This window comes from Talpa occidentalis, unplaced genomic scaffold (genome assembly GCF_014898055.3).
Source record: "Talpa occidentalis isolate TD23 unplaced genomic scaffold, MPIMG_talOcc4v2.1 talOcc4.16, whole genome shotgun sequence".
NCBI classification, from domain to species: domain Eukaryota; kingdom Metazoa; phylum Chordata; class Mammalia; order Eulipotyphla; family Talpidae; genus Talpa; species Talpa occidentalis.
In genome coordinates, this window is record NW_023601653.1 from 27,616,869 (window position 1) to 27,628,937 (window position 12,069).

Consider the following 12,069-nt stretch of genomic DNA (forward strand, 5'->3'; position numbering starts at 1 on the left):
GCAGAAGGACCGAAGTACACTGCTGAGGGGAGCAGTGGGCGGCAGGAGAGGTCTGCGCGCCATGAGGGACCCTCCTCTGGTGGCCGGGGAGCAGCCGGGGATCGAACCGGCGCCGCAGAGGCCGCGGGCAGCTTCGCAACCGAGCGCTCAACCGCTGCGCCACCGGGGAGGCCCTAAATCTAAGATTTAAATCCAAGATTTATCCCTGCTATATTTTGCCTGTTTATATATTTTTTGGTTATTTATATTCTACAGATGAGTGAAACCATCCAATAACTATTTTTCACTTTCAGATTATTTCACTTAATATAATCACCTCGAGGTCCTTCCATTTTGTTCCAAAAGTCAATATTTCATCTTTTTAACAGCTGTGTTATATCCCATGACATTTGAAATCTGATCTCTTTTTCTTAACATGTGTGTATCTGTGTAAATTTTCTCCAAAATTGGTTATGATTCAGTGTAGAAGTTGATTTTCCTCAAAAATCCCCCATTTCCTTGAAATTGTTAGCAAAAAATAACACTTAAAGACTATAATCTGTTTCCAAAACTGAACACAAAAACGAATCATTTTTGCCACCAAATGAATAACTCTTCATTGCTCCTGAATTCCTCTCTCAATTTCTGTCATCAGTTTGGTCATCAAATCCAGCAGTCCAGGAATCAACTTTGATCAATTCATCCCCCTCATAGCCCTTCCCCAATCCATACCAATCCAATCCATTGCCAAGTGCAGGCCACTTTTTTTCCAAAATAATTTTTCAATATGTCATCTTCTTTCCATCGCTACTGTCATTGCCTTCGATCAATTCTTTCTCGTTCCTTGCATACATTATTTTAATAACATACTGACTGCCTTTCACATTGCTTGTCTAACATCTCTCAAAACCAATTCCACACCATTGTCACAGTAGTCTACCAAAAAAGAGAGAGAGACTATAGCAACCTTCTCATTAAAACTCATTTTTATTTGGTTTAACCATGAGATTGTCTTTTTTTGTACAAAAATGGTCAAATAATCATAAATCTATATTTAACTTCATGTCAAGTTCAGTTTCCTTAGTATGACACCGAGTAGCATGACCATGTAATTTGTAATACAGATCAAAACTCTTCTGAGAGTGGAAGTGCTTTATTAATAACTGTTCTGGAACACAGGCATGAACAGGGCCAGGAAAACCACAATGTGTGATGCCCTATTTATAAGAGACCTTCCCCAATCTCACCCCATTTACTTCCCTGTTCTCATCTCTGGACATTTTCTATTTACCCTTTGATGTTGTAGCAATGTTAGACATACTGCATTGTTCTATACCTCTTAGCTTTGCATGGGGCACTTTCCCCATCTGCTTCATCTGGCACTTCCTCAGTTTTAAATACTTAATGAAACATTGCTTCCTTCAGAAAATGTTCCTGCCTATATCTGCACATGTCTCCCCAGGGCTGAGTAAGCTGCACTCATTTAGATCCCAAATCCCTTGTGCTATCTTTAAGTTTATCATATTTTCATTGTAAGTGGCTGTTAGCTTATATCTCTCCCTTCCGAATTCTGGGCTACTTAAGGTAAACACTAGGTCCCATAAATGTGGTCTCCACTACACTTTTCTGAGGAACTGGCAATACATATGCATTCAAAAAAATGTTAGATTTTTATATCACTGCAAAACTGAGGCAACCAAAAGGGGAAGGTGGCAGGGTAGGAGAAGAGGAGGGAGAGAGCCCAACAGAACATGAGGAAGATTACTGAGGCACTAGTGATGGCCAGGGTATGAAAACCTACATTTGTAGAGGTTTAAATGTATAATCCCAAAATCAGACACAATGAGGTAAACCGACCTGACTTCAATAAACATAATTGGAAAAAGAAGAAAAAAATTTAAAAATCCTAAAATATGTTAGATAAGTCAGCCAATAGGAGAGCACTCCATTAGGTTGTTTTGTTGTTCTTGACTTAATGTAAGGAAAGTACACCATAGACATTGCTTCTTACCATTCAGATCGAAGCCCTGGTTAGGGCTGGTGAGGATCTCTCCTCCCCTGTTAAGGGTCACTTGTTTGTTAAAATCATCTTCCAGAATTAGAGTTATAGACTGAAGGCAGACCAAGCCAAGGTTCTGCATAAAAATCAAAATATCAATTAATGTTTTTTTTTAAAAAAAAGTGAATATTCCTCTGGTCATTTTGAAATGTTGATCTTACCTGCTCACAGGGAGCTTTCTGTAAAGTAATTGTGAATTTATCTTTTCCAGTTCCCTTCACAAGGATGTACTGGCACATTCCAATGAAAGAATAATGTCGACCATCAAAAGTTGTAAAATGAGAATCACCCACAACAGAGCATTGAACTACCAATAAAAGAAGAAAGAGAGACTGACAAGAGGGAAATTATGTCGATTCTTAAAAGTAGGGTAAATCATCAAAGGGTAAATTATCATGCTTTGAAAAGAACAGCATAAGTTTTTAAAATGTATTGGTTTGACAAACTTACTAAATCATATTTTTCAATTTAATGTAAAATTTATTAAATGATAGCTCTTACACGTATTTTTATGTTTTGTAATATTTATACTATTTAATTTTTTAACCAAAGTTGCCTGCTCAAAGTAATCATTTGTTTTCTGAACATCATTTACCCATTAATTTCCATTATGCTCTCAATATCAGGATCTATAGGTTATTATACTTCTTAGAATAGATGTGTTCATGAAAATTAGTGCTATTTTCCTCTCTAATTCAAAGAAAATTGAAATATTTCTTTAAAAACATTTCAGAATATTACCTGGACAGTCATGCTCAGTGCAGTTCCAAGCACCGCCAACACACACACTAAATGAAATTATAAAAATATTAATCTACCGGTATAGAGAAATTATTAATGCTTGCATCAAAATACATCATATTCATAGGTACAGAATAATATGACTTGAAAATCCTCTTCAAAATTTTGATTAAATGATAATTTTGGCTGGCCAGCACCTAAATTATTAATTACATGTTATACTTAAAAATCACTAAAGGTGGGCCTCCCAGGTGGCGCAGCGGTTGAGCGCTGGGTTGCGAAGCTGCCCGCAGCCTCTGCAGCATCGGTTCAATTCCCGCTGCTCCCCGGCCACCGGAGGAGGGTCCCACATGGCACGCAGACCTCTCCTGCCACCTGCTGCTCCCCTCAGCAGTGTACTTCGGTCCTTCTGCCTGCTCTGCTCCCCGCTCTGGCTCTGGTGAATTCTCTCACCCTCCCCCGCTTCTGACTGTACCCAATGCTTGTATAAATAAATAAATAAATCTTTAAAAAAAAAATCACTAAAGGTGACACAAAAGTAGCACAAAATATTCAGGAACAAAAATAGTAAGCAAGCAAAGAACTTCTATTTTATGTCCTTTTTTCATTGATTAAACTTAAAGTCACACACAAAAGTTTTTACCCAAATCATTAGAGAAATATACATAAGATTACTAAATTATCTACTTCATATTTTAAAACTTGATTTTTGAGAATCATCAAAAATTAATGAAAGGATGTTCATTTATGTACGATCAATTCTACGGTCTACCATCAGCAGGATATGAGTTTTGGAGGAAAGAAGTATATCTGGAAAGCAGGCATTCTAAATGGTTACCGTTTGCATTCCATTTACATACATCGTCACCAAAGGGAAAAGAATCTGATATATTTAGAGTAGACTTCTGTTTCTTTTTGGTACTGTCCTGGGGGAATATCATGTTTCTTCTAATAGTTTTAGCTGATTTATTAAAAGATTCTAAATATCACTAATCGTGGCCAATGTTGACAATATGGAGTGTCATATTTTAAAGTCCTCAGTTGAGAATTTCAGGAGCACTACCAAGTTTTAGCAGTAAAAAATATGGACAAATTAGTGACTAGGATCAATAAGAAAGGACATGACTCGTTACCATGGTTCATATTTTATGGAAGTAAGAAGAATTATGTCATAAAAGAAAATATAAATGGCACTCCCCTCACCGATCCAGGTACCTATATACAAACTTTAAAATGCAGAGTGTCATGGAATTTCTGGAAGAAAATTAATAATAAATTTATTCTTTTAGACATATGTCATGGTAAAATTTTCAACTATCCAGGTACCCAGAAATAACAATGCATGTTGATCACCTACCATTCAGTACATTCTTGTTCAATTTTTGAACCAACTGCATAAGCTAGTCCATGAAAATTACATGGGCAATTTTCCAAGGAGATGCAAGTCCCATTTTCCATTATGAGGCCTATTTAAGGAAAAAATAAATATGCCAAAACTTCAAAAGAAATAATAAAGACTGTTATTTGAATGTAACAACACAGCCAACTTTTGTTAAATATTTGATTACTCTAGGTATGGGAAATACAAATTTTATTTACTTTCACATTGCTTACCAACAACCTGACTCAGTCTCAAATAGTAGCTATCACATAAGGGTCTGCTCCAGTGATTTTCAAATTTTTTACCCCAAAATTTATCATCAAAAACTCAAGTTTCATCATAAAGAACAAAGGCAATGAGTTGGTGTCTCTTTACTTTTGAGGGAAGGAGGGAAAGAAGGAGAAAGTATATTTTTTGTTTAATCTCTATTCATCCCAAAAATGAGAGATTTATACTATGGTTATACAGATAAAAGGCTAGTGAGTATTACTCAAACAGCTAAAATAGTAGAACTGTATTCATTAATTTTTTCTAATGAGTAAAGGTGGTTGAGCCAAAATGTAAATCAACTCTGTTACTAAGCACATGGTTTTCATTCAGCAGATCTTTTTGCAGAGAAAGACTTTCTAGATGAAGGAAGCACTGACTTATATTGTGGTGCATGGATTTATATATTGGTATAAACTCTTAATCTTATCCTTAATGAATAACAAATAGGTAGGGCACTGGTCCACAAATAGTAGTTTGAGTAACACTGATAGAACAATGAACTGAGACCCATTGAGGACTACAGATCTGATCCAAGTCCTCACACATATTAAATGTATGACAGTGAAGAAATCACTTAATGCCTCAAGGATTCTACAGTTTTATCTGTAAAAATAAAAGGTTTGAGTAAATTCTCAATGTTCTTTATAAGCATCTATCAGTAGTTGACAGGCATTCCCAAATCTGAATCCTACCTCTATTACCTGCTATATTACTCCTAATTTCAAATGCTAAAATTACATCAGGACTAAAATCTTATACTGTCAAAATGTGAAGTTCTTTTTTTTCTTTCAACTAGCTTTCATCTTTAAAAAAAAAAATGAAAATACATAAATTACTGAATACTTTTAAGTAGTCAAGAAAACAAACAAAAAAAAAATGCTAGGGGTAACTACAGGACTCCAGATTCTAAATTTCCTGTATATTTACAAAATAATACACTTTTCACTAAAGAAAAGCAGTCAATCTTTCTAGTCACTTCTAGGACGAAATCCTACAAGGATAAAAAGTTACTACCAGCCCAAAGTCTTGGATGAACACAGTAAGAGGTGAATCTCAGATCATGGGATATTAGTTTCCATGAAGGCAGGCATGTTTCCTTTCATGAAGCACTTACCATCTGGGCAGTAACATCCATCAAGACAGTGGAGATTGCTTCCAAGACATTGTTTCTCAAAAGTGCAGGTTGGTGGGCAACAACTGATGCAATCCCGATGGACAAAGCTATCATCACATTTATCAGCTAAAATGCACAAACAGAGGAGCTGTAAATAAATGTACTCATCTCTCCTTCCAAAAAATCACATTGTTCGGAAAAATATGCAAGTTGATCAAAGTTATTGCATCAATAAAATATCTTTGGTGTTTAGTATTTGGGTAAGTTTTGAGTACTAGGATAAACCTAAAATTAACAAAACTACAAAAGACTTGGAAAATAAGAAATTGCACTGGGGTCTCCCTGGTGGCGCAGGTAGTTGAGCGCAGCGCTGTGAAGCTATCCTCAGCCTCTGCAGTCAGGGTTCGATCCCTACCAGCCAGGGAGATACCCAAATGGCACGGCAGACCTCTCCTGTCTCGCCTGCTGCTCCCCTCAGCAGTGTATTTCAGTCAGTCCGCCTTATTCTGTTCCCTACTCTGTCTCTGGCAAATCCTCTCATCCTCCCACACATCTGGCCTGCATCCCGGTTCTTATATATATGAATAAATAAATCTTTAAAAAGAGAAAAACAAAAAAAAAAGAAATCGCACTGCATGCTGGAAAGTCATCTCTCCAGTCTTGAATTGGGTAGCCAGCATGGGAACAGGCTCTAGCATACTCAGTGGCTGCTCGACAATAGGTGTCATCATCATCAGTTCTGGAAAAGGAAAAGAATTACATAGGAAATATTCAATATATGTGTGTGTGTGTATGTGTAAGTGTGTGTGTATACACATATATATATTACTAATATATAGGAAAGAGCCAGAATCACATGGGAAATATTAACAGAAGCCACACCTTTGATCTCCTGATCACTAAAAATGCAGATGTGGGGAATATCTGCATACTAAGTCAGCATGTACATAATATAGACAATAATGCAGAAAGCACATAAACTTAGGATCTCAGCTAAAAAGACCTAGGTATATTGTCTTCATTGAAGGCTTTCAGTAATTTGGACACTTTTCTTTTGAACTGAGGGACTGTCTATATAGATAAAAATCTCTATTTTAATTATGGTATTATTTTCAGGATCCTCACATATATTATTTTTTGCTCTCACACAAATCATCCCAGATCTTTCAGAATTCAATAAAAAATTCTATCACAACAAAAGTAACAAATATGAAATTTATTTCCAAGACACTCTGTTCTAGATAGGCTAATTTTTAAATAAAATAATACTAATAATTTGCAGCACTTTTAAGAGAGCGCAAAAATAGCATTTAAGATTTAAAAGAGGGGCTCCCCGGTGGCGCAGTGGTTGAGCGCTGGGTTGCGAAGCTGCCCGCAGCCTCTGCAGCGCCGGTTCGATCCCCGGCCAACTGTCGAGGGTCCCACATGGTGCGCAGACCTCTCCTGCCTCCCGCTGCTCCCCTCAGCAGTGTATTTTCATCAGTCTGCCTGTTCTGTTCCCAGCTCTGACTCTGGTGAATTCTCTGCCTCTCCTGCACTTCTGACTGTACCCAGTGCTTGTATAAATAAATAAATAAATAAATAAATAAATAAATAAATAAATAAATAAATAAATAAATAAATAAATCTTTTAAAAAAATGATTTAAAAGTTTTAAGTATTTCAAGTTTAAAGTTCTTTCAAGTTTAAATTACTAAAGCAAGCTGCTTTTATAATCTTGCCAAGAGTAAATAATCTCTAATCATTTTCTTATAATCACCTTAGAAGTTCCCCCAAACAAATATAAAAGGTCTGCCAAATCCCAAAGCAGATTATAAAATAAGCAGGGTTTCTAATAAGGTGGTGGGCTTGTTTTTCAACCTGATTAAAACTCAAAATTGAATAGTTAAATATCTTACAAGATAATGACCTTAAGAATGTTGTATTTTGTGAACTTTAGCATTTTCAGTATCTATTGTTAAAGCCACCCATCTCAAATTGCTCTTATCTTGTGCTACTGAAATTGGAGTCATGGAGCTTATCTGGTCCAATTAACTGAGCTTTCAAAGGAAACAAGGACTGGGCATGTTAACTTCGAGCTCAGAAAATAGTCCAAAATCTCCAAACAAGAAAGTCTCTGAAGGACAGGTAAGCTAAAATTGTTGAATTCCTGGAAAGTCATTATGTTTATGATTTACCTTAAAATGTGAATTGTTTCCTACAATTAATAGTGGTGTTGAAAGTTAAGACAGTTACTGAATGTTGGCTTTTCAAGCCAACAAAATTATTATTAAAATAGCTACCACTATTAAAGTATCTACATACATACTTAGGAACCTGTCAGGCACCTTCTAAATGGCATCACTCAAAAAGTTTCAACAAACAGGGCCTCCCTTGTGGCACAGAGGTTAAAGACAGTGCTATCAAGCTATCCACAGCCACTGCAGCATGAATTTGATCCCCAGCTGGCCAGGGAGCAACCGACATGGCACAGCAGACCTCTCCTATCTCACCCGCTGCTCCCCTCAGCAGTGTACTTTGGTCAATCTGCCTGTTCTGCTCCCCACTCTCTGGTGAATCCTCTCACCACCCACACCTCTGGCTTACACCCCCATTCTTGTATGCATAAATAAATAAATCTTAAAAAAATGTTTCAACAAACAGGCAAAAGAAATTATTATACCAATTTACTAAGGGGGAAATAAGCTCATTTTTCTATGTTGGATGTTAATTTTAATCAGGAAAATGAGCAGTAGAGAATACCTGCTTTTAAACCACAACCATCTCCTTGCTGTTAGGATTAGCATTCTTAGAAATATAAAAGAAGGGCATTACATCTCACATGTCATCTCCTCTAAAGAACCTTCACAGACACTCCTTCCTGATAGAGCTAATTGTTCTCTCCTCCATATCCACTGCACTTTTCAGTTAGAGCTCCTGCCAATCCTGGAGACACATCTCTCTGTCTCAATAGAATGAGTTCCCAGGACAGGAAACATGTCTGAATTGTTTCTGTTTCTCCAAATTATGACAGTATAGATAACTCAGAAAATGTGTACTGAATTTACATAATCAATCCACCCAGGAAATTAATCTCCAGCTGATCTGCAATTTCATTTTCTTGATACAGGATCCCTATGATTTGACCATGAAATTTACCTTATATAGATAACAAAGAGAATTTCCTTTAGCAGAGAAATAATGTCAGTGAGTCTAACCCCAGGTGAAATATTAAGGGGAGGGAAAGGCTGACTCAGATAACTTCTCACTTCCATTTTATCATGCTCACTTGCTTGATTATAATGCCCTTCTTTTTGGTATTACAGGCTTGCTCTGTCCCCAAACCTGGCCTCTCTACTTCAAATATATCTCTTAAGGGGTCAGCCGATTTCAACAAATAAAATGTGTTTCTCTATCCTGCTATGATTTACCCTGGAGAAAGGAACACATTTTCAAAACCCAAAGCCTAAAGATATGAAAATTTTAAAAGATAAAAATGTTAGTTTCTCAATGATGAAATTTGGGGTGAAGTTGACATGGCAGAAATTTTTTTGATGCCCAGTTGCCTCTTCTTTTCAATAGTAGAAGCACATAGTTCTTACTGGGCATATGGCTACCAAGCAAAGGCAAAACTTCCCAATCTTGTATCTAGGTGGGGCCATGTGTCTAAGCTCTATACAAAGTGTGCATGAAACTTTCAGGTCATATCCTTTAAAATGCTGTGAGCCTTCTACTTCCTTTTGTCTTTATGGATATCATAATGCTGAACCAGTTTTGACCATGAAATTGAGTGTATTACTCTGGACTCTGGGTTATAACATACCAATAATATCTCTGAGTCACTGGAAAACTAATGGCGTGGACACATGGTATGCATCCAGGACCACTTACCAGCTTGGACTTCATGTGAAAGAACTATAAACATTCAATTTAATTTAAGCCACTGATACTTTGGCAATTGAAACAGCCAAGCAATATCCTAATACATAAATGGAGAATGATTCTGGATGTGCCAAATGGTACTTCATCTCAGTGACTTAAGAAGTGGATGCTGAGGATAATAATGATTAATCAAGTGAAAAGACTACTAGAGAATGGTCTAAGCATGACTCATTGTGGAAGAACAATTTTTAATTCCATATACATGGCTAAGTAAGTGATCAAGAGACTGAGTTACAGAATAGAGACATAACAATGTAATGTTAAAATAAAAAATAAAACCAAACAAGAAACAGATGTTATAATACAGAGTAGGTGATAGTACCCAATATTTTAGGCAGAGAGGAAGTTCTTGCCAAGATCCTGCATTAGCTAAGAAATTCCCAAAATTATCACACAATACAACTATGTAAAGGTTGAACTGCACTCTACTCAAAATTAACAAATATCCCAAATAACCTTATTTTACTATCAGGAAAATATCATTATTATATTCATTATTTTTGTAATAATATCCATTCAGTTCAAGTAGGATATTTAATAATAATACAAATTCATACTACCTTGACTTTTTCTCTTTGTTCTCACCCTGATAAACTTTAACCTCTTAATATCATATCCTAAAGGCCATTAAAATGGTTTTACTCTACCCAAAATCAGTCTGGTGTTTTACAACAAAGTTCCCATATACCATTTAGACTCTACCTGATAAGCAGGAAGTTTGGAATAGCTGTTAAAATTCACATTTTAACAAGTGCAAATTTGCATTTAACAGTTTGGCTTTTGCATTTCCCATTATATTTTGTGTGTGAGTCACTGAAATGGCTAAGTCAGAGATGTGATTTTGGACAAAGAAAATTTTACTGCAAACAATCACCTCACTTACTTGCAAAGATCATTAACACAGCTGGCAATATATAAATATGGATCTATATATTCATGGCAGCTCAAAAAGGGAAACTGCAACAGTATCTGACACTTGAAGAAGATTGCCTGTCAAGAAAAAGATAACCATCAACAGAACACACTTAATGATAGGTGTGTAGTCTCTTTTATTTTTTTCCTAATGATCTATTTGCAAGACTCTCTGTTCTTACCAGAAAAGGCAGGGTTATTCAAGCTTATAAAATTTAACCAAACTTTGTCTAACTTTGTATTTTCATAATGAGTACTACTTTTATGAAATTTATTACATTTACTACTTCCAAAATAGTTTTAAATTTATTACTGTTTGCAATTATATTTCCTGAATTTAATAGTTTTCAACTATGCATTATTTGCTCTCAAAAGGCTTCATGTTAAATGTATAAATAATATATGTATGTGTTAGCCCCAACATGCCCAAATTCTTCACACTGAATTTACCTCAAATGCTGGCATTCCACTGGAACATGGATTTGGAAAATCTGAGGGTGTTGGTACACATTTGGTGTCATCTGCAGTTTGCACCAACCAACTATTTGCAAACATTGCAATGTCTTCTGTGTAGTCCTCTATTTCACCCAAAAACATACATAAAAATAAGTATCATAGTATCACTTTTCATAAACACACAATTTGTCAACCTAAACTTCCTGGTCAAGTTAAACTCAACAGCTTTACTATTACCAATGACATTAGACTATAACATTACTTTAATATAGTAAAAATGTTAAGCAAATTAACCAAATAAAAGTTAATATCTTTGGAATTAAAAGGAGACTTCATTGAAACATGGGGAAGGACTGGACAGTGAGTGATACAGCATATGCACCAGAAAAGCACTAATTAGCCAGCATTCAATTCTTGCAGCAGGATAAGAAATATGAAAGAACTAAGAAACATAAGTAAAGTCTGGTATGAAATTTTTCAGACAGCCCTCTTATTATATTTGACATTAGTCAACATTTTCTGTAACTGCTGTTTCAATTAGGGGGCATACATTTTAAAATTTTTTGTTGAGCCCTCAGTGAGGTTCCAGAGAACAACCAAACAGGACTGGAAAGAACGGAATGGGGGGATTGCAATTGTATGGGGAATATAAAAATAAAATTTATTAATTAAAAAAATAAATAAATAAATAAATAAATAAAATAAATTTAAAAAAAAAAAAAAAAAAAGAACGGAAAAGACACCCGGAGAAAAGAAAACTAAAAAAGTGAATTCAGTTCATCTGAAAATGAGCAATAGTGTTTCTAAACATGCTCAGGACAGATGGTTAAGAATCCTGACACTACCCCAGCATTACTCTGAGGCAAGATTCAAGAACTAATATGCAGGGAACAACAAAGAGACAGTGAGTGGTGAGTATCCAGAAACTTGGCTCCGAATTAAACTTAAATTGTCTCAGCACCTGGCCTGAGAACAAGTTCAGGGCCTGACATGAAAATTAATCCTGCTGCACATTCATACAAAGGCTGAATCTCAAATCGCATGTATTTAGCAGAGCCAAAACAAGATGGCATCTGAGAGTTCCATCTCAGACGGTCTCCTGAACCACTAGAATCAAAAAATCTCAAGTCAAATGTTTCTTCACTTTCTCATATCAAGTTGGAAGAAAATGAGTACTACAACCAACCAGCAGGAAGTTGAGGGATTTGGTCTATAAGAAGGTTTTGACCCAGGGATG

General features: G+C 35.9%; 1 protein-coding gene across 1 annotated transcript in view; it reads right to left on the reverse strand.

The window, feature by feature from the left end:
* OTOGL (otogelin like) overlaps positions 1-12,069 on the reverse strand; it is a 201,790-nt gene that overhangs the window by 77,609 nt on the left and 112,112 nt on the right. Inside the window, exons 12-19 of the mRNA XM_054696187.1 lie at positions 10,827-10,954; positions 10,348-10,454; positions 6,177-6,283; positions 5,545-5,670; positions 4,137-4,245; positions 2,780-2,826; positions 2,200-2,345; positions 1,991-2,114 (exon numbers count right to left, since the gene is read on the reverse strand). Coding sequence (XP_054552162.1) covers positions 1,991-2,114; positions 2,200-2,345; positions 2,780-2,826; positions 4,137-4,245; positions 5,545-5,670; positions 6,177-6,283; positions 10,348-10,454; positions 10,827-10,954 — 894 coding nt within the window. The remainder of the gene's footprint in view (positions 1-1,990; positions 2,115-2,199; positions 2,346-2,779; positions 2,827-4,136; positions 4,246-5,544; positions 5,671-6,176; positions 6,284-10,347; positions 10,455-10,826; positions 10,955-12,069) is intronic.